This window comes from Chrysochloris asiatica, unplaced genomic scaffold (genome assembly GCF_000296735.1).
Source record: "Chrysochloris asiatica unplaced genomic scaffold, ChrAsi1.0 scaffold00092, whole genome shotgun sequence".
Taxonomy (NCBI): Eukaryota; Metazoa; Chordata; class Mammalia; order Afrosoricida; family Chrysochloridae; genus Chrysochloris; species Chrysochloris asiatica.
Window position 1 is genome coordinate 10,456,899 of NW_006408610.1, and position 22,797 is coordinate 10,479,695.

The 22,797-nt window shown below is 40.1% G+C and overlaps 1 protein-coding gene across 1 annotated transcript in view; it reads right to left on the bottom strand.

Moving 5' to 3' along the window:
* GLCE (glucuronic acid epimerase) overlaps positions 1–22,797 on the bottom strand; it is a 142,740-nt gene that overhangs the window by 14,490 nt on the left and 105,453 nt on the right. Inside the window, exons 3-4 of the mRNA XM_006866551.1 lie at positions 2,713–3,311; positions 1,696–1,941 (exon numbers count right to left, since the gene is read on the bottom strand). Of these exons, the coding sequence (XP_006866613.1) occupies positions 1,696–1,941; positions 2,713–3,298 (832 nt within the window). The 5' untranslated portion in view covers positions 3,299–3,311. The remainder of the gene's footprint in view (positions 1–1,695; positions 1,942–2,712; positions 3,312–22,797) is intronic.

A 22,797-nucleotide genomic window follows, 5' to 3' on the forward strand; every position in this document is an offset into this window, starting at 1 on the left:
TCACTGTCTGGCACTCTTGAATCAGATGCAACTCCAGGCATGCCCAGGACTTAAACTCAAACATCCATTTCTAGCTAGCACACACCTACCAGCAGGAGAGTCAGCCTTCAATTGTTTGTGTTCCACTGCGGAGCCAGGTTTCTCTTCATATGCTTACAAACACCTTGGCATGTTGTCTTATCTCTACTTTGTTGTTCTTTAGTGCCAGCGAGTCAGTTCTGACTCACAGCAACCCTGTATAGGGTTTCTAAGGAGCAGCTGGGGGGTGGGGTTTGAACCACTGACCTTGTGGTCTGCAGTCCAGCGCCACACCAGGACCATGAGCTAGAAATCGAGGGACTAAGATAAGAAGCCCTATTAGAAACACTGGGTCGCTCATATTGTCCAGGACACCCAAAGTACACAATAGAATCTGTTGCTATAAATAGGATATGTTCTAGGATACTTCCAAGATACTTGAGGATATCAAGATGAGGGGCTGTTTTCTACCCTAGACCACACAATATTATTAATTAGTATGAAAATACGCTACTTGGGTAGGTACACCTAAAACCACATGTTCTTTTGCTTGATTAATTTTAACCGTTTCCTGCTGCAATAACCTCTTAGGTAAGACAAGCTAAATATTCTTCAACATGTATTTCCCTTCTCATCCAGTCAAGCCTACAGCTTTACCATAAAATAAGCAAAGATGCTCTCTGTACTGCAATATCATCAAATGCCATGGAAGCAAAGAAAGTTCTAGGCACAGAACAACAACTAAAGGTCACCCATTATTTGCACAGCATTAAGCACTCATAAATCCATTACTTAAGGCCATCTAGAATGAGTAGGTTTGTATTGTGGCTTTCAAGGTTTGTGAATTACACAGTCATCAATAAAGCACAAGGATAGCATACAAAAGAGGTCTTATAACCTTTCCTCTTGTTTTATTTACCAACTGCAAGGTTGAAGGGAGGGAAACCGAGATTTGTTCTTGACAACATTTCTCCAAAGAGAATTAAACCTGAAGTGCTAACCAAAATTATTTCATTGTCTTTTTAAGTAATGGACTCATTAATTCTCATGGATATTGATTAGAGGAGAAAAATGCATTACATCCTAATTAATGAGACTGTCTTAGGAAAAGGGGAAATGTTGCAGAAAGTTCATTTGATTTTATAAATGATTTTATTAGTGAAAATGGTTTTATATGAAGTTTGAGACAATCTTGTAGATTAACACAATTCAATAAAGACCTATGTTTGGCGATGGTATATTATGTTGAAAAAATAATAAGCTACTGTTAAAAAATAGGCAAAGAAAAGATGGCTTTCTCCAGAAAAGAGAAATGTTTGCTTTAATGTACAACTGTTTAAACATTAACAAATAAATACTGAGCTGAAATATTAAAATGAATTGAGGAACTTCATTCTTGGGTGATAGAGATCCTTCCCGGGAAATACATGCATTAACCTGGGTCTTAACCTTCACTCTATGGCTTGGCTCTTTACACAGTGAATAGTCCTTTTTATAACCTTGAGGTTTTTTACCTGGGCTTTGACCTGGATAACAACATCATTGGTTTCTTTATATGTTTAATATAAAAGGTTTGCTAATGTGCTTTCAAACAAATAAACAAACAAACATTAAAACTTTAAAAGAGTATCAGTTGCCATAAATCAACCCAAAATTAGCAACACAAAAGTAACTTACCAGGAGCAATGAACTGTTTAACATTGCTGAATCTGGACTTATCAGCCACACTGGCCACGAAGCAGCCCTTGGGTACAGTCCAGTCATTAGGTTTGCTGTTTTTGTCCTTGTCCTCTGCTGTTTCATACAGCTCGACGTGAGGGGGCTTCTCAGTTAGATTCTTGCTGTAATGACTTAACCCATACTGTGCAATCTGGATTGGATAGAAATAGCCTTGAGGTCCCCATTGTGTAGATAGAGGTACACCTATAATAGAGAGAAACAAAATGAATAATTATGCAAAGCATTTACAAGTCAATTTTGAACACCACACCCCACTATTTTAGCTCTGAGAAATACTTCTTTTTTACATTGTTTTCATAATTACCAAAAATCATAATTACCAAATTAACCAGATACAAAAAAACAAATTTAAGTATTCATTTACTCATTAATTGTGGATGGAGAGCAATGCAATATTATAAAATATTTTCTAAGGACTGACTTTTTATGTATATGGTATTTTTGAACATATCATCAGATGTCATGTTTTGTAATCCTGTTTCATACACTCAAACTTCACACAATTTAGATAAACACAGATAATGTTATCAAAGAGCTTTATTTTAGAAAACATAATTCTGAAATTTCATTGAACATTTGTACTGAACAATCAACATACGCCTAAGTTCTTTTCCCCTTTTAAGTGACGTATTTTAAAATCAAATTCAAGTTGGCTTTCTGATCAACCTTAGGTTTGAAGTGCTAATTCCAAAATGCTTTAATACCCACAAGGAATTCTCACTGCCCCAGGTTAAAAGGCCAAACACTGCAAGAGAGTCCGTAATGGACTACAGACAGGATTGAATAGTTAGGATTCAGGACGCTCAGACTGAACCTGTTTCTCCCTGTAAGTCAGGGCGATGAACAGTCTATTGACAGTGAGCTGTGGGCTTGCTGTATAATTAAGACGTACACTTTCTTATTCTTTAACACAACCAGAGTAGCAAAGCTCAAGTGGAACAGGCAGGTACTAACCTTCAACCCCACTTATGCACTTGACTCTGTCTCGGACTTCCACGTTGTAGCCTTCAAAGGACATAAACACGCCGTCGGGGTGGTAAGGGGCTCTCTGGGCATAGACTTTGGAATAGCTATGAGAGAATTCAAACCGGTCATAGCCATCATACTGAATCACCTTTCCGTACACGTCAAAATATTTCTCTACCCAAGAGAATGGGAGAAAGACTTCATTCCCTTCACGTCTCCCTTGAATTGTATGCTCATCATTTATGAGACAGTCAATCTCCTCATATTTCAGCCCTACCACCTTGCTTCCCCCATTGCCATTGAAGCCCCCCACAACAGGGGGCGCTTTCTGCTGCTCCTGAGGGAAGGGCTCCTCGGCCTGCTGTTTGGCCACGTGGTTCACATAGTTGTTCCTTTCCGATGCTGCTGCTGCTCTTTTCTCGACTCCATCTCTGAATCCACTACTCAAGTGTCGGGGAAACTGGATTGCTTTGTCGCTGGAACACTTATTCCACAGAAGTACTGTGACCAGCGTGAAGAGCGCACAGATGATAATCAAAGTCTTATAGTTGACCCGAGCTGCCAAGCAACGCATATTCACACCATACCTATGGAGGTAAGAGGAAAAATTCATGCAAAGATGGACTGCTGAAATTCCATAGGATACAGTTTTATTTTTTAATGTTGACCAACCATGCTGACCCAATTTTATTAATTGCACATAATTTAATCAGACTCAAAATGAGTTATTCAAATTTTTCAACACAAAGAAAACCTAAGTGTTAAATGTCTAGTTAGTTAGCATAATTCTCTAAACCAAAGCTTCCCAAACCCCTAAGTGTCTCAGTGGAGTCCTGGTGGGGAGCTGTGGCTAAAGCGCTGGACTGCAAGGTCAGTTTGAACTGCAAAGTTGGTAGTTCAAGCTCACCAATCACTTGTTGGGAACCCTATACTATGGGTTGGAACTGACTCAACGGCACTTAACAACAAGTGTCTCAGTAAGTTGTTCATATGATACCTCTAGCCAAAAGAATATGTAATAGTTCCATTTATTAGGTAGTTATGGTTCAAACAACTTAACATATCAATTTAGTAGCTATTTTTCCTTTTTAAGGGGGGGGACCACAAATTGAAATAATTTTTTTTTTTTTATAACATTCTTTAATAATGGGATGTGTTGGGCACTCCATATCCAGTTAAAAAACCAGAACCCAAACCTGTGGCAACTAGCCAATTCCAACCCACGGCAAGCCCATGTGTAATGGAGAACTGTTCCATGTAGTCTGCTTGCCTGTAATATTTATGGGAGCACATTGCCAGCCCTCTCCTCCTTCATGGGGCCTCTGAGTGGGTCTGAATTGTCAAGTTTTAGGTTAGCAGCCTAGCGCAAACCATTTGTGCAGCGTAAGGGGCTTCAAATCCACTGGAATGGCTATAATCAAAGAGAGATAACAGAGAAACTCACAAGTGGTGGCAAGGATGTGGAAAACTGGAACCACTGAATATTGCTGGTGGTGGTGTTTATGTGCCGTGGAGTCGGTTCTGACCCATAGCGACCCTGTACAGGGGTTTCCAAGGCTGTAAATCTTTACAGGCCCAGAAAGCCTCCTCATTCTTCTGCGGAAGAGCTGCTACTTTCGAAATGCTGACCTTGCGGTTCGTAGCCCGATTCGTAAACACTACGCTACCAGAGCTCCTTGAATATTGCTGGTAGGAACGTGAAAAAGGACAACAGCTAAGCAAGAGAGTTTGGTGGTTAACCACACAGTTAAACAGAATTACTGTAGGATCCAGCAATTTCACTTCGCAGTATATACCACAAAGACTTGAAAAGAGGGGTCAACAGATACTCACCACCGTCACTGTGAAATCACAGTGGTCAAAACAGCAAAAGGGCGGAAACAATCGTTCTACTTGACACACTGAGGCTGCTATGAGTTGGAATCTACTCGACGGCAACTGAGGAGTCCATGGCTGGTGCAAATGGCTAATGTGCTTGGCTATTAACCAAAAGTTCGGAGGTTCAAGTCTGCCCAGAGGTGCCTTGGCTTTGAGAAAGGTCTGGTGATCTACTTTCAAATATTCAGCCAATGGAGCACAGTTCTACTCCCACACACATCCACACTGTGAAGGTTGCAATCATTAGGAACAGACTCAACAGCAACTGGTTTAGGGTGCACAGGACTTTGTTTTCTAACATATGATTACATTTTCTTATCTCAAAAATGGAAACTTACAAATGGCAAAGTTGATTTTGTTAAGATATTAAAAGAAAGAGATGTAAATTTTAAGTTAAAAAATGCTCCTAAGTATTTAGCTTTCAAAACTGGTATTCCTTTTGAGGGGATGAGGAATACAAGATAAGACAGAAGATGGATGGAGGGAAAGACATGCACATCGCTGCCAAGCAGTATTAATTACCAAACAGACTGACTCTAATGGGGAATTAGAGAATTTTATTAGAATGTTGCTCAAATTATAGAAAACTGACCATCAAAACTTTCAAAGTTCCGACAGCAGATTGAACTGCCACTCTGATAGGTATAAAATGATGTTACTGCTAAGGGCTGTTGAGTTGGTTCTGACATAGCGACCCTGTATAGGGTTTCCGAGGAGTGGCTGGTGAGCTTGAACCACTGACACTGCGGTTCAAACTGAGCTGCAGCGTCACACCAGAGTCACTTCTAAAGTTAAAACCAGGGCTTTCTGCTGAGTGCAGATCTGCTCCCAACTTAGTTATAGAAGTGTTTACCACATCCATGAACTAGACTAACCTTTCAAGGTTAAAAACAAGCTTTAAAAACCCTTAGAATAAGAACCTCTGCACCTTCCTTAGTGCTGTCCCTATGGATGCATGCCATTAGAAATGTTCCTACTTAATTTTAATCTAGGATTCTTTTTTGTAAACTAAAATTGGTTATATTAAATTTGAGTCCTGGTGTGGTGCTGTGGGTTAATGCACCGGAGTGCAAAGCTGTTTGAACTGCAAGGTCAACAGTTCTACCTCACCAGCTGCTCCTCAGAAACCCTATACAGGGTAGCTATGAGTCAGAATCAACTCAATGGCACTTAACAACAAACCAACAAAACATTCAGCAAGTATCATAGAGACACTATGGGAAACTTCACTGCAGAAATAATTTAAAATTAAGGAAAGGAAAATATAACTTCATTTTTTGTTAGAGGGAGCAAATTTTTTTTCTCCTAAAACTGTTTACAATTCAGAGAATTCTTCTCTGATGCCTTACTTTTAAGGTTCATTTTCTTCTAACAGAATACTTCATCCACTAAAGTGATTCAGTGAACATGAAAAACTGTGGCTATGGCCCTGAATTTAAAATACATGGAGGTATAAGTCAACAAACAACAACTTTCCAACAACCTTTTACAGGATATTATTTAAGAAACTGTTATGGGTTTTTATCTAGTCTCTGAACAGTGTAGCCTGTGGTTTCATCATTATTTCCTCTATTTATGGTCCTTGTAATCCTTGTTATATTAAGATCCACTGAATTAGTTCCAACTTATAGTGACCCTACAGGGTTTCCAAAGAGCAGCTGGTGGGTTCGAACCAGCAATCTTGTGGTTCACAGTCCAGTGCTTATCCTACAGTGCTATAGCGAGACCCTTGTTGTTGTTAAGTTCTGTGGAGTTGGTTCCAACCCATAGAGACTCTTTATAGGGTTTCCAAGGTGGTGAGCTTGAACCACTAACCTTGTGGTTCTAACGACTTTGCAGTCCAGTGCATTAGCCCACAGAGCCACACCAGGGCTCCTACCGAGACCCTTGGTAATGACTAAATGCCCATGGGAGCAGTAGTCATGAAATTAAGCAATGTATTGCAATGGGCAAAACTGCTACCAAAGACCATTTTAAAGTTTTAAAGAACAAAGATGTCTCTTTGAGGACTAAGGTACCTGACCTAAGTCATAGTAATTTTTAGCACCTCATATGCATTTGAAAGCTGAATAGTGAATTGTTGTTGTTATTAGGTGCCATTGAGTCAGTTCTGACCTTATGCACAGGAGAACAAAACACTGCCTGATCCTGGGCCAACCTCACTACTGTTGCCACCCTTGAGTCCATTGATGCTGCTACTTGGGAAGTCCAACTCATTGGGGGTCTTCCTCTTTTTCTCTGACCTGCCACCTTACCAAACATGATATCCTTCTCCAGTGACTGGTACCTCCTGACAATATGTCCAAAGTATGAGAGACAAAATTTGGCCATCTTAGCCTCTAAGGAACACTCTGGCTGCACTTCTTCCAAAATGGATCTATTGGTTCTTTTGGCAGCCCATGGCACTTTCAATATTCTCCTCCAACACCATAACTCAAAGGCATCAATTCTTCTATGGTCTTCCTTATTCACTGTCCAACTTTCACATGCATATGAGGTTACTGAAAATACCATGGCTTGGGTCAGGCGCACCTTAGTCCTCAAGCTCTTAGTCTTTGCTCTTCAACACTTTCAAAAGGTCTTGTGCACCCTAGGATCATCAACGGAGAAGAGTCGAGAACGGGACCCTACCCAGAGAAGCAGTGATGCCTGAGATGTAGGCAGAGACGATGACGTGGAGTGATGGAGCAGCTGGGGACTTTAGATCCAGAGAGGGAGAGTGACTGTGTGCTGAAGACTTGGGAGGGGAAGGAAGTATAGGGGGCAGGCTTGCAGGGTATACCCTTTGGTTGGTTGATGATACATACAGGGGATTGTAACCAGGGCAATGAAATGATATACGATCGAATGAATGTAAAACTAATGTTCTCCCATGTAAACTATCATATAATTCACAATAAAACATTTAAAAAATAATAAAAAAGGTCTTGTGCAGCAGATAGGGAAGACAAAAAAAGAACTGATGCATTTGAATTCTGGTGTTGACATTTGAATTCTGACTGCTGGAAGAATAAACAAATCTGTGTTGGAGAAGTACAGCCAAAAAGCTCCTTAGAAGCAAGGATGGCAAGACATTATCTCATGTACTTTAGACATGTGATCAGGAGGGACAAGCTCCAGCCTCTAGAGAAGGACAGCATGCCTACCAGAGGAGAAGGTCACTGAAAAACAGAAGACCCCTCAATGAGATGGATTCACACAGTGGCTGCAAGACAGGCTCAACTATAGCAATGATCGTGAGGATGCTGCAGGACCAGGCAGGGGTCTGCTCTTCTGTACTGAAGGGTCTTTAGGAGTCAGAATTGATTCAATGGCACCTAACTACAACCACTACTGCTACAGCTAACTACAAGGATTAGTTAAGAGTTGCTCAATAAGGAATCTGGAAGACATCTACCTGACAAACCAATTACAATAGGTATATCTTTGTACCCATTCCAAAGAGGGTCACCCCCAAAGGAATGTTGAAAATGACAACATCACATGCAAGTAAAATGCTGCTGAAGAAAATTCAAAAACATTTGTAACAATACATTGACAGAGAACTGCCAGAAATTCAGAAGAGGAGCTAGGGATATCAATGCTGACATCAGATGGATCTTGGCTGAAAGCAGAGAATACCAGAAAGATGTTCACTTGTGCTTTATTGACTATGTAAAGGCTTTTGACTCTGTGGATCACCACAAACTATGAATAACATTGTGACGAATGGGTATTCCAGAACACTTACTTGTGCTAAAGAGGCAGTTGTTTTAACAGAACAAGAGACATGGAATGGTTTAAAATCAGGATTCAACCTCTATACGGAGCAAATAATAATCCAAGAAGAACGTGGCGTCAGGATTGGAGGAAGACTCATTAACAACCTGTGATATGCAGATGGTATTACCTTGCTTGCTGGAAGTGAAGAGAATTTAAATACTTACTGATAATAATCAAAGACTTCAGAAGGGGTTGTACCTCAATCTAAAGAAAACAAAAGTCCTCACAACTGGACCATTAAATAACATGATAAATAGAGAAGAGACTGAAGTTGTCAAAGACTTCAGTTTGCTTGGATCCACAATCAACACTCATAGACGCAACAGTCAAGAATTCAAAACATATTACATTAGGGAAATCTGCTACAAAAGACCTCTTTAAAGTATTCAAGAGCAAAGACATCAGTCTGAAGACTAAGGTGGGCCTGACCCAAGCCATGATATTTTCAATAGCCTCATATGCATGTTAAAGATGGATAATGAATAAAGAAGACTATTGAAGCAACTGAATTATGTTTTGGATAAGAATATGAAAAGTACTATGAGCTGCTAGAAGAACAAATCCGTCTTGGAAGAAATGCAGCCAGAATGCTCCCTGGAAGCCAGGATGGTGAGACTTCATTCATCTCTTGTTGTTTCTGTTAGTGTCATCGAGTCAATTTCAATTCACATTGACCCTGTATAGGGTTTCCAAGGAGTGGCTGGTGGGTTTGAACCACCGACCAGTGCCACACATGGGATCTATAATCAGAAGGAACTAGTCCCTGGAGAAAAGCATTGTTGTTAAGTGCAGTCGAGTTGATTCCAACCCATAACAACCCTATGTAGGGTTTCCAAGGAGCAGCTGCTGGCTTGAACCGCCGACCTTGCAGTTCAAACAGCTTTGCAGTCTAGCGCATTAACACACAGCACCACAAGGCTTGGTAAATGGAGGGTCAGCAAAAAAGACCTTCAAAGAAATGGATTGACATAGTGGCAGCAGCAATGGGCTCAAGGGTAACTAACAATTGTGAAGATGACACAGGATTGGACAGTGTTTCATTCTGATGTGCAAAAGGTTACTATGAGTCAGAACTAACTCGACAACACCTAACAATAACAAAAACAATAAGTAATCAAATTGATTGATTCAATAATACTATTTGACAAATAAAGCACTATCTGTGTCTCTAAAGGACAGTTTAGTGGGAGACAGGCATAAATGATAATGCTACAAGATAAAAAGTATAATAAAAGTATGCAGACTACACTATGGACCCCTGGTGTGGCGCTGTGGAATCAGTCCTGTGAACTACAAGGTCAGCAGCTGCTCCTAGGAAACCCTATATAAGGTCACTATGAATTGGAACCAACTCTACGGCATTTAACAAGAAGAATACGTTTCGGGAAACTGAGAGAGAAGCCTTAACTCTCTGAATGTCAGGGAGAGGTGTTAAGGAAAGGTTCAAGGTAGAATGAGTAGATGACAGGCAGCCAAACATGATCCTATATCAAGGTTTTTGTACTTGTTACTCCTTCAACTTGGAACTCTTATTTCTTCTAATATCATGCTCCCTTACTTCATTCAGATCTCTGCTTAAATGTCAATTTATCAGAGAAACCTTCCACAACCACCCTCATTAAAACAGCAATTCTTAACCCATCAGTTTCTAGGCATTTTTTGGCTTGACTTTTCCCCACAGCCTTCATTGCTTATGTGATATATTCAAGATTTAGATTCATATCTGTCTCTACCTAATAGAATTTGCTTCATGAGGACTGGGGCTTTGATTTTCCTGGTCACTTCTGGATACCCAGCACCTAAAATGTGTCTGGTTTAGAGAAATTATCAATAAAGATGTGTTGAAATAAAATGAACGAACGGTGTTAGGCAGGCACTGTAAAAATAACAGACAGCTGAACTGTAAAAATAATAGACAACTTTGTTTCCCCCACCATATTTGGGTATACTAAAATCACAGTCCAAATGAAAATGGACATAAATGACACAACAGAATATGGATTGTGATGCTGTGTGTTGGCCAACTCTTTAAAACAGATTTATGATTTAATTACTGCCGTTAGTAATGTTCCATCTGCTTATTTCTTGATGGAGGAAGATTTCAATGTTAGTCACATGGTTTAGTGATAGTTCCAATGCCAAAGAGAACAACCTAATATTTCAGTGGTCAGGGCCTTTCCAGTAACATAAACAAGTAAAATTCTTTTGACTCACAATAATGATAGGGCAAAATGGGAAGGCAATTTTGCTCGTCCACTTAAAAAAAAACAAAAAAAAAATTAAATTAAAGTCTTCTTTGATACAAGCGGCTGAACATGCTTCAATGAAATTACATTTCTAGACAAACATCCCTAAGCCACTGAGGAGTGGATCTTACGCCTTAGTCTCCTTATCAGTAGAATGTGAATCAGAGCTGTGACATTACTCACATTTACTGCTAAGACTAAGGTACAGGAAGTAACCTCCTGTAGACTCACTGAAGAAAGGACAAGGATAAAAGCCAAGATGAGAATCTATACATGATTGAACGTTTTGTTTTTTCCTGTTTTACAGATGGTGACACTGAGCTTTACTGATGACACAGTAACTTATCAACGGTCACATGACTGTTTGATGGCTCAGGTAACAGTATAACAAATATGGTAGTCTGATTCTCAACCTGTGCCTTGGTCAAAGGGTCACAGGGTATATATGAAAAGGCACATGTGGCGGCGATGGTGGTTGTGTGCCCTGAGTCAATTCTGACTTACATAGACCCTGGATAGAGTTCCTGAGGCTGTAAATCTTTATGGGAGCAGAAATGCTCATCTTTCTCCCTCAGGGTGACTGGGAGATTCAACTACTGACCTTGCAGCCAGAAGCCCAGCTTGTTATCCACCATGCTACTAATGCTCCAATGAACAGGTACATAAATACTTCATTTTGGAAGTATCAAAAGTTTGTACTGATAAAGTACAATTTTAGGAGAAGCTATCTTAGTTGCTCTAAATATTTATTACCCTTTCTGAAGGAAGCTATTGGAATTCTTAAATGTTCTTCGACTCCAACGTTCTACTACATATATTAACACAGTAAACCCTAGGAAACCTGGAACCTATGTAAGGCAGAAACCTGTCAGAGAAGGAAAACGTAATACATCTTTTCCAAGAAAATACATGATAGAAACGTGCTATCAGAGGCAGACAACTCGAGAGTCCCAGACAAACAAGCAGTCTCCTTGAGTTCTGACACAGGCTTCTCTGTACTCGAAAGGAGTAGAAATGAATCATAATTATGAACCTGTTTACATATACATAGTCTAATACATTTACCAGGTCTCCAGGTTATTTAGGGGAATTAGCCTTTGAAAACAGGATAACCCTCCCCTTTTCCTGCAAATCCAGTAGGAGCTTACAAATGCATTACAATTCTTTATTTGTGTTAATAATTATGATGCTCTGGTGTCGCTTGTTGAACAAAACCTTTCCCCAGAGACAGCACTGGAGCTTAACATTTTCATCAGTCCATGTTAATTTGAGGCTTTGAAAACAATATGTTGATGTCCTAAAAATCCCACGGTGGCAGTTACGATACAAAATTAGCCATGCCAAAAAAAGTATTGTAAAGATTTTAACCTTTTTTCTTTTTTCTACTTAGTTTAATTTCTGGTTGTTGTTGTTGTAGGTGTTATTGAGTCAGTACCAACTCATAGTGACCCGATGCAAAACAGAATGAAACACTGTCTGGTCCTGCGCCAACCTCACAATGGTTGCTACACATTAGCCCATAGCCCACTGCTTCTGCCACTATGCCAATTCATCTCGTTTAGGGGTCTTCCTCTTTTTCTCCAACCCTCCATTCTACCAAGCATGATGTCCTTCCCCAAGCACTGGTCCCTCCTCACAATGTGTATGAAGTATAAGAGATAAAGTCTGGCCATACTGGCTTGCAAGGATCATGCTGGCTGCACTTCTTCCAAGACAGATTGGTTGTTCTTTTTGGCAGTCCATAGTACTTTTAATATTCTCCTCCAACACCATAACTCACATGCATCAATTCTTTTATGGTCTTCCTTATTCACTGTCCAACTTTTCCATGCATATAAGGTTATTGAAAATACCATGGTCATGCACACCTCAGTTCTCTAACTGACATCTTTGCTCTTCAACACTTTAAAGAGGCCTTGTGTAGCAGATTTGCCTAATGTAAGATGTCGTTTGATTTCTTGACTGCTGCTTCCTTGAGTGCTGATGATTGGTAAGGACACATAATTTTGGATATAGACTATCTGTAATTAACCTCAGAATGAAAATGATCTGTGACATCACAGCTCCAATGTATCTGCTCGGTTATGCAACATAAATATGCTTAGAGGCAACTGCAACCAATAATTCTGCTTTCTTGGTTATTTTCCATTGATTTCCATGAAAGGGTAAAAAATAAACTTCAACACTAGGGAGATCAAGAAGAACCACTGAATGAAGAATGTGTTAACTACACAAATAAAAACTCAAAACAAATCTCAGGGAGGAGGGGGAGAGGGACCCCTGTGGGACAGTGCGCTATTTGTAAAGACACCTGAGCCCACCTGGCAGCTCCCATTCCAGAATGTGGTGGGTCATATTCTAAGCCTACTTGGTTTCTCATGGGACACCTTTAGCTTGGCAGGAAAATCTTAGTGTTGCCAATAGGACGCGAAAGCAACTCTGGCTTTCTGAAGTGTAGCAACTAATAATGAGTCAGAAAGATAACAAAATGAACATTGGTTAAATGATTCTAAGCAGTGAATTACACATGTTGACTGGCAGTAGCCCAACTATCCTTCCATGCCCCTGGAGGGGAAGCAGCTGTTTGCACAAACACACTAAGGTAATGAAATATATAAAGGAAAGCCCTTATCAATTACTTGTACAGCAACAGTTATGAGTGTGAGCCAGTGAACAGATTAAATTCAATGAATAAAGTATTTTACTTGTTAATAATATGGTCAGATACTGTGGAAAATACAAAATGCTTATAGTCTCTGCTTGCAAATGACTTTCAACCCAGAAGAGGTGAAACTCACACATATGGAAAAATATTGACAGAAAATACACATAATAAAAAGGGAGAAAAAGAAATATAATAGTTGGATTTGTATATCAAATTAGAAGTAAAGTAGCAGGTGGTCAGGACAGAGAGAGGGGGTTGAAAGAACTGCACACGAACTGTAAGGGCAGCAGAACACAGATGGTATGCACTGACTGGTATCTTAGACGTCATCCACAACCATTTCAGTGAGATACTTTTCAGACACAGGGTAACACTCTGATGGCTATGGATGTCCTTACAGTCTTCTCTTCACTTAATTCCCTGCCAAATCTAATAAAACAGACGAGAGCGTGCGTGCTACTTTACAAAAGAGGAAAATGAGGTTTACAGGTATCAGTATCTTGTTTAAATTAGTAAGGCTGAGCCAAGTCTACAGTCTAGCAGTTTGGATTTCTAGTGACTCCTAAATCCAGCTAATCAAGTCTCACCTGGGCTAGGAATAGATGATCCAAGATCTTTACAGGCGATCAGTCAAGTTTGGGAACCAGTATTATACCAGTGGTTCTTAAGACTTCTTCAAATGCATATTGCTGCCTCCCACACCCAAGGTTTGTGAACTATTAGTTTGGGGCTGTTGTTGTTGCTAGGTGGTGTAGAGTTGATTCCAACTCATGGCGACCAAATGCACAACAGAACCAAACACTGCCTAGTACTGCACCAGCCTTACAACTGTTGTTATGCTTGACACTGGTGCTGCTGCCACCAGGCCAATCTATCTTACTGGGTGGGTCTTCCTCTCCTTCACTGACCCTCCACTTTACCAAGTATGATGTCCTTCTCCAGGAACTGGTCCCTCCTGATAATAAGTCTGAAGTATGAGAGACAAAAGTCTCGCTATCCTGACCTCTAAGGCGCATTCTGATTGTACTTGTTCCAAGACAGATTTGTTTGTTCTTCTGGCAGTCCATGGCAATTTCAACAATCTTCTCCAACACCATAACACAAATGTATCAATTCTTCTATGGTCTTCCTCATTTACTGTTCAACTTTCACATACATATGAGGTTATTGAAAATACCATGGCTTTGATCAGGCATATCTTATTTTTCCAAACTGGTATCTTTGTTTTTGAATACTTTAAAGAGGTCTTGTTTCTGCTCAGAAAAAGTTTAATTTCTACAGTGTGTATAACAATTGTTACTGTTCAATTTGTTCTGGTCTCCTCCAGAATGACAATTCTTGTCACTCTGCATATACTGTGTCCCTGTACTCTAGTCTTTAAGGAGCTCTGGTGGTGTAGTGGTTACATGTTGGGCTTTGAATCCACCCAGTCACTGCATGGGAGAAAGATGAGGCATTCTGCTCCCGTAAAAACTGACAACCTCGGAAACCCTACAGAAGGTTGCTATGAGTCGGAACCAATTTAATGGCACACCGCCACCCCCACCCCTCTATCCTTTACGCCTACCATCTTTTTCTTTATTTTCTTATTCTATGTCTTCTCTCCCTTTTGTATTCTGAAAGAGCATCTCAAGCTTGGCTTCCTTATCACTGATTCAATTTTCTTAACTTTCTAAGCTTCTCTCAATTGTTTCTGGTAGACAGCTTAAAGTGGTGGTGATGGTGGTTAAGTGCTGTGGAGTCGGTTCCGACTGTAAATCTTTACGGGAGCAGAAAGCCTCAACTTTCTCCCTCAGAACTGCTGGTAGTTTTGAACTGATGACCTTGAGGTCAGCAGCCCGACTCGTAACCACTGTGCTACCAGAGCTTAAAGTGGATACTGCATTTTTTTATTCCATTCTATTGTTCCTATGCTATCCTATACCCTATTATTTTAAGAAGAGCTTTTCTTTTTAGCCTACTATCTTGTCAACATATCTTCCACTTCTTGCTCCACAAACTCCACACATTTTCAAATCTGCAAGCATTAATAAATGCTTTCTTAATTGTCCTTCTGACTGAAGTAGACTTTTACAAGGAGTATGCTTCTGCTTTGTACTGAGTGCTACATTCCTAATTTTTTATGTTTCTAGAATCTTGCCTCAGATCCCTCCTCAACACACCATTTTATTCCCTGTAAACCAGTAGCTAGATCAAGATATCTGATAAGAGTGGTATTTGATTTTTTTCTCTTTTTAAAGAAAGAATACTTCATGGTAGAGGTTACAAACTTTAAGGGGTACATAATGCCTTGTGTGGCACTGTGGACTAATGTGCCAGACTACAAAGTTGTTTGAACTGCAAAGTCGGTAGTTGAAGCTCACCAGCGGCTCCTTGGAAACCACATACAGGTGAGCTATGGGTTGGAATCAGCTCGATGGCACTTAACAACAACAACGCCTGACTGTCTCTCTTTTTTGATGGCAAAGGTTAATGATTATCTTCAGATGTTTTTAGTTGGATACAGCCATATAAAGTTCTTAGCACTTACCCACGACTATTTAACTAAAAGTTACAAAATGGAGAGTTTTAGTTATCAATTTCTGTTAAGGAACATCATCAGATAAATAGTGCTGGAAGATGAGCCCCTGAGGCTGGAAGGCACTCAAAGTATGACTGGGGAAGAGCTGTCTCCTCAAAGTCGAGTTGGCCTTAATGAAGTGAATGGAGCAAAGCTTTTAGGACTGTCCATTTGCTGATAGGTAAGGCACAAGTCAAAATGAGAAGAAACAGCTGCAAACATTCATTGATAATGAATGTGTGAAGTATGAAGGACAGCTAGCAAAATTGGAAGCTGTCAAAAATGAAATGGAATGAACAAAAATCAATATCCTAGACATCCATGAGCTGAAAAGGACTGGTATTGGATATTTTGAATCAGACAGTAATATGGCTTACTATTCTGGGAATGACAAATTGAAGAGGAATGGAAACACATTCAGCATTAAAAAGAACATTTCAAGATCGGGTCTGAAGGACAATGTTGTCTGTGATAGAGTAATAGCCATATGCTTAGAGGAATATCAGTTAAAACCACTATTATTCAAATCTGTGCACTAACCACTACAGCCATTGATGAAAGTGAAGAATTCTACCAACTTCTTCAGTCTGAAATTGATCAAACATGCACTCAAGATGCAGTAATAATAATTGGTGATGAGAATGCAAAAACTGGAAACAAAGATCTGTAGTTGGGAAAAATGGCTTTGGTGATAGAAACCTTGCAGATTGCATGATAGAATTTTACAAGACCAATAACTTATCCATTGCAAATACCTTTTCAGCAACATGAAAGGCAATTGTACAACTGGACCACATCACATGGAAAAGCTCATTGGCATCAACCAAAACAAGGTCAAAAGAACATCAACTACTCATACACAAGTCCAGGGTAAAATTGAAGAAAATCAAAACTTGTCCACAAGAGCCAAAACATGAACTTGAGTATACCTCACCTAAATTTAGAGAACTCAAGAGCAGTTTTGATGCATTAGACACTAATGACTAAAGACCCGAAGAGCTGTGGGATGACATCAAGGACATCATCTAGAAAGAAAGCAAAAGGTTATTAAAGAGACAGGAAAGAAAGAAAAGACCAAAGCGGATCTCAGAAGAGATTCTGCAACTTGCTTCTGAGCACAGAGAAGCTAAAGGGACTGGAGAAATGAAGCAAAAGAGCTGAAAAGAAAATTTCAAAGTACATCGACAAGAGAAGACAAAGTAAAAAAATAATGAAATGTGCAAAGACCAGGAATTTGAAAAACAAAAGGGAAGAACATGCTCGGCATTTCTCAAGCAGAAAGAACTGAAGAGAAAATTCAAACTTCAACATGCAATTTTGAAAGATTCTATAGCTCTGGTAGCGTAGTGGTTACGAATCGGGCTGCGAACCTTAAGGTCAGCAGTTCGAAACTACCAGCTGCTCTGCGGGAGAAAGATGAGGCTTTCTACTCCCGTAAGGATTTACATCCTCGGAAACCCTGTACAGGGTCACTATGGGTCGGACCCAACTCGACGGCACTTAACAACAACAACAACAACATAGGCAAAATACTGAATGACACTGGAAACATCAAAAAACAAGATGGAAGGTACACACAGGATCACTATACCAATAAGAATTGGTAGGTAGACTCTGGGCCCACCTGCTTCAGTTCTATGCAGAGATTCACTCCCTTCTTCACCCCGGAGGCCCCCTTCTGGTCAGAACATGGGCACTATTGAGGGTGTGCAGTGCCCTGGTACCTGTGAGCAGGCAAGTAGAGCCTCTGCACCCTCAAGGACCCCGGTCTGCACCATGGTGGGCTCTGAGCGCCTCTCAGGCCCCAGCTGTTTGATGATCTGTACCAAGTTTTAGTGCACTGGAAAGGGAATTTGGTTTACCGAGATGGATTACTTCCGAGCACGAGCACTTCCGAGCATGAGCATGATGATCTTATTCCTGATCACTTCCATTGTTGACCTTGGTGAGAAAGGAAACCACTCTACAATCACTGTTGTGGTGGTGGGCCTAATCAGTATGGGCCTCTGTGGCTACGATGGATGCCTAGCTCACTTTCCCTTCTGGGCAGCAGACATACAGCAGCCCCCACTGATGTTCAGTGTAGGTGGACTTCCCTCATTTCTCTCTACAACCTGCAAATAATAACCCCATCGCAATAACTCCTTCCAACCGTCACAACACTCCCAGCCAGCCCCTTGTATAAGTTTGGTTTGAACTTCAAGGTTGGCGGTTAAAACTCACCAGCAGCTCCTTAGAAACCCTATACAGGGTCATTATGGGTCAAAACTGACTTGACAGTACTTAACAACAGCAGCAACAATCCCCGCTCCCTCACAACAATCCTAGTCAACCCCCAATAGAAGTAAAAGTATCTTATTATTGAAAAATTTGTCTTAAGCCTGCCAAGCCTGCCAATCAACCCTCCTAGGTATGGTTATCTTTCTGAGTTTGTTAGGGCCTGCTTTCATTCTACAGTATAGAAAGGGAGACACCAATTCTGCCTGGAGTGTGTTCTACCTAAGTGGGGGTAGGGCACCACAGATTTCAGACTCAAGGCCTTTAAATAAGCTTGGTGGTGGTGGTGGAGCTTCTATGGAGGGGTTAATAAGTAACAAACATGGCTGTTGCTATTAAATGACGTGGAGTCGGTTCTGACTCATAGCAACCCTGTATAGGGTTTCCGCGGAGTGGCTGGTGGATTTGAACCGCCAACCTGGTGGATGTTAAGTCACTTCAAGAGGTAATATATGACCAAGAACTGAATATATTGAAGTAAGAAGTCCAAGCAGCATTGAAGGCATTAGCCAAAAAGAGTTCTAGGAATTGATTATAAATACAAATTTAAATGTTTCAACAAACTGACAAAACATCGGAGGCACTCATTTGATTATGGCAAGAAACATGAAAGACAACTACCTGGGCAACCTATTGAAAGAGATACATATTTGTGCCCATTCCAAAGAAAGAGAACCCAACAGAATGTGGAAATCATCAAACAATATCATTAAAATCAAATGCAAGTAAAATATTACACCAGTACCTCAACAAGAAGCTGCCACAAATTCAAGCTTGATTCAGATGAGGATGTGGACTGATGGTTATTATTGCTCATGTCAGAGGATCTGGGTTGAAAACACAGGATGCCAGAAAGATGTTTGCTTGTGCTAACTATGCAAACCCATTTGACTGTGTGGAACATAACAAATTACAGGTAACACTTAGAAGAATGGGTATTCCAGAACACTGAAATATACTCATGAGGAATTTGTACACAGACCAAGAAGTTGTTAGAACAGGTTAAGGGGATACTGAAGGGTTTAAAATTAAGAGAAGTTTGCACCAGGGTTGTACCCTTTCACCATACTTATTCAATCTTTATGCCGAACAAATAATCTGAGAAGCTAGATTATATGAAGGTGAGTATGGCATCAGGAATGAAGAAAGACTCATTAACAACCTGTGATATGCAGTTGATACAAACTTGCTTGATGAAAGGGAAGAGGACTTAAAATAATTACTGATGAAGATCAAAGACTATAGCCTTCAGTATAGATTATATCTCAATGTAAAGCAAACAAAATCCTCACAAGTGGACTAATAAATAACAACATGATAAATGGAGAAAAGACTGAAGTTGCTAAAGATTTCAATTAGCTTGGATTCACAATCAATACTCATGGAAGAAGCAGTCAAGAAATCAAACGATATATTGCACTACAAGCCTGCTGCAAAAGACCTTTATAATGTGTTCAAGAATAAAGATGGCAGTCAGAGGATTAAGGTACACCTGAACCAAACTATAGTATCTTTGATCTCTTCATATGCATGTTCTTTTCACTTTCAGCAAGCAAGGTTGTATCATCTGCATATCGCAGGTTATTAATGAGTATTCCTCCAATCCTGATGCCGCATTTTTCTTCATATAACCCAGTTTCTCAGATTATTTGCTCAGCATACAGATTGAATAAGTATGGTGAAAGAATACAACTTTGTCGCACATCTTTTTTAATTTTAAAACATTCAGTGTTCCCATGTTCTGTTCAAACAGCTGCCTCTTGGTCCAGGTACAGATTCCTCATGAGCACAATTAAATGTTTCAGAATACTCATGCTTCGCTGTGTTGTCCATAGCTTGTCATCATCCACACAATCAAAAGCCTTTGCGTATTCAATAAAGTATAGGTAAACATCTTTCTGAAATTCTCTGCTTTCAGCCAAGATCCATTGGACATCAGCAATGATATCCCTCGTTCCACGGCCTCTTCTGAATCCAGCTTGAACCTCTGAAAGTTCTAAGTCAATGTATCATTGTAGCTGTTTCTGTATACCTTTAGCAAAACTTTACTCGCATGAGATCTCAAAGATTGTCTGATAATGATTTCTGCATTCCGTTGGGTCACCTCTCTTTGGAATGGGTACAAATACGGATCTCTTCCAATCAGTTGGCCAGATAGTTGTCTTCCAAATTTCTTGGCAGAGATGAGTGAGTGCCTCCTGTGCTGCCTCACTTTCTTGAAAGAATTCAATTTTTATTCCATCAATTTCTGGTGCCTTATTTTTTGCCAATTCCTTCAGTGCACCTTGGACTTTCTCCTTCAGTATCATTGGCCCTTGGTCATATGCTAACTCTTGATATGGTTGAACATTAACCATTTCCCTTTGGTACAGTGACTCTGTGTATTCCTTCCATCTTCTCTTGATGCTTGCTGTAGCATTCAATAATTTGCCCAGAGAATCTTTCAATAATGAAAGTTGAGGCTTGAATTTTTTCTTCAGTTTCCCCAGCTCGAGAAATGCTGAGTGTGTTCTTCCTTTTTGTTTTCTGATTCCAGATCTTTGCACATTTTGTTGTAATAATTGGCTTTATCTTCTCGAGCTCCATCTTTGATATTTTCTGTTCTTAAAACATTTTAAACTAATGCTTTAAGAACATTAGTCGCTGGAGAAGGATATCATGTTTGGCAAGGTGGAGGGTCAGAGAAAAAGAGGAAGACCCTCAACAAGATGGATTACCCAAATGGCAGCATTGATGAACTCAAACATGGCAACAGTAGTGAGGTTGGTCCAGGATCAGGCAGCATTTCGTTCTGCTGTGCATAAGGCTGCTATGAGTCGGTACTGACTGGATGGCACCTAACAACAACAACAACAACATATGTATGTGAAAGTTGAACAATGATTAATAAGACCGCAGAAGAATCAACATATTTGAATGGGTCTGCCATCTTAAGGTCAGCAGTTCGAACCTACCAGCAGCTGCACAAGAGAAAGATGAGGCTTACTGCTCCCGTAAAGATTTGCTGCCTTGGAAACCCTCTACAGGGTCATTATGAATTGGACTGACTTCCCATCACCTAACCAGCACCACCACCAACCAGAAATCTGTCTTGGAAGAAGTACAGCCAGAATGCTCCTTATCAGTGAGGATGGTGAGACTTGGTCTCTTGTACTTTGGACATATTATCAGGAGGGACCAGCCCTGGAAAATGACATCATACTTGGAAATGTGAAGGGTCAGTGAAAAGGAGGAAGACAAGATGGACTGACACAGTGTCAACAATGGGCTCACACATAACAATTGTGCGGATCGTGCAGGACTAGGCAGGACTTTGTTCTGAGGTGCATAGGGTTGCTCGCTGTTAGTCGGTACCAACTCTGTGGCACCTAACAACAATGTAACAGAAATACCACAAGTGTGTGAGCTTAACAAAAAAAATGTATTCTCTCTCAGTTTAGGAAGCTAGCATGTGTTATTCAGAACACTGGCTCTGTGTTATTCAGAACACTGGCTCTATGGTGAAGTTTGTTCTTTTTTTGTTGATTTTGTATAAAGGTCCTCGTCGCTTTCAGAATTATCATGTCCATGCGTCTTGGAATCAATCATTGCCTGGAAGTCAGAAGAGACTCTGAAACTTGCTCTTGAGCAGTTAGAAGCTAAAGTGAATGGAAGAAATGAAGATGTAAGAGATGAACAGAAAATCTCAAATGTCAGCTCGAGAAGATAGTCAAGTATTATAATGAAATGTGCAAAGGGCTAGTGTTAGAAAACTCAAAGGGAAAACACGCTAAGAATTTCTCAAGCTGAAAGAACTGAAGGAAAAAATTCAAGCCTCAACTTGCAATATTGAAAACTGCTATAGACAAAATGCTGAATGATGCAGAATGCATCAAAAGAAGATGGAAGGAATACAGAGTCACTGTAACAAAAGACATGGTTGATGTTCAATCAGTTCGAGAAGCAGCATGTGATCAAGAACTGATGGTAAGGAAGAAAGAAGACCAAACTGCACTGAGGCACTGGTGAAAAACAAGGCTCCAGGGATTGGTGGAATACAAACTGAAATCTTTCAACAAACTAATGCAGCACTGGAGGTGCTCACTTATCTATGCCAAGAGATTTAGAAGACAGCTACCTGGCAACCAATTGAAAAAGATTCATATTTGTGTTCATTCCAAAGAGAGGTGACCCAACAGAATACAGAAGTCATCACACAATATCATTAATATCACGTTAAATAAAATATTGCTAAAATTCAAGCCGGATTCAGAAGAGGATATGGGTATTCCAGAACAATTAATTGTGCTCATGAGGAACCTGAACCAAGAAGCAGTTGTTAGAACAGAACAAGGTGATGATGTGGTTGTTAAATGGCACCAAGTTGGTTCTGATGTATGAGATCCTGTATAGGGTTCAAATCGACTTTGTGGTCCAGTGCTTATCCTATAGTGCCATACCAAGACTCTAAATGAAGGGATACTGAATGGTATGAAGTCAGGAAAGGTGTGCACTAGGGTAGTATCCCTTCACCACCATACTTACTCAATCTGTATGCTGAGCAAATAATCTGAGAACATGGCATTAGGATTGGAGGAAGACTCATTAATAACCTGTGACATGCAGATGATACAACCTTAGTGACTGGAAGTGAAGAGGACTTAAAATACTCACTGATAAAGATTACAACTTTCAATATGAATTAC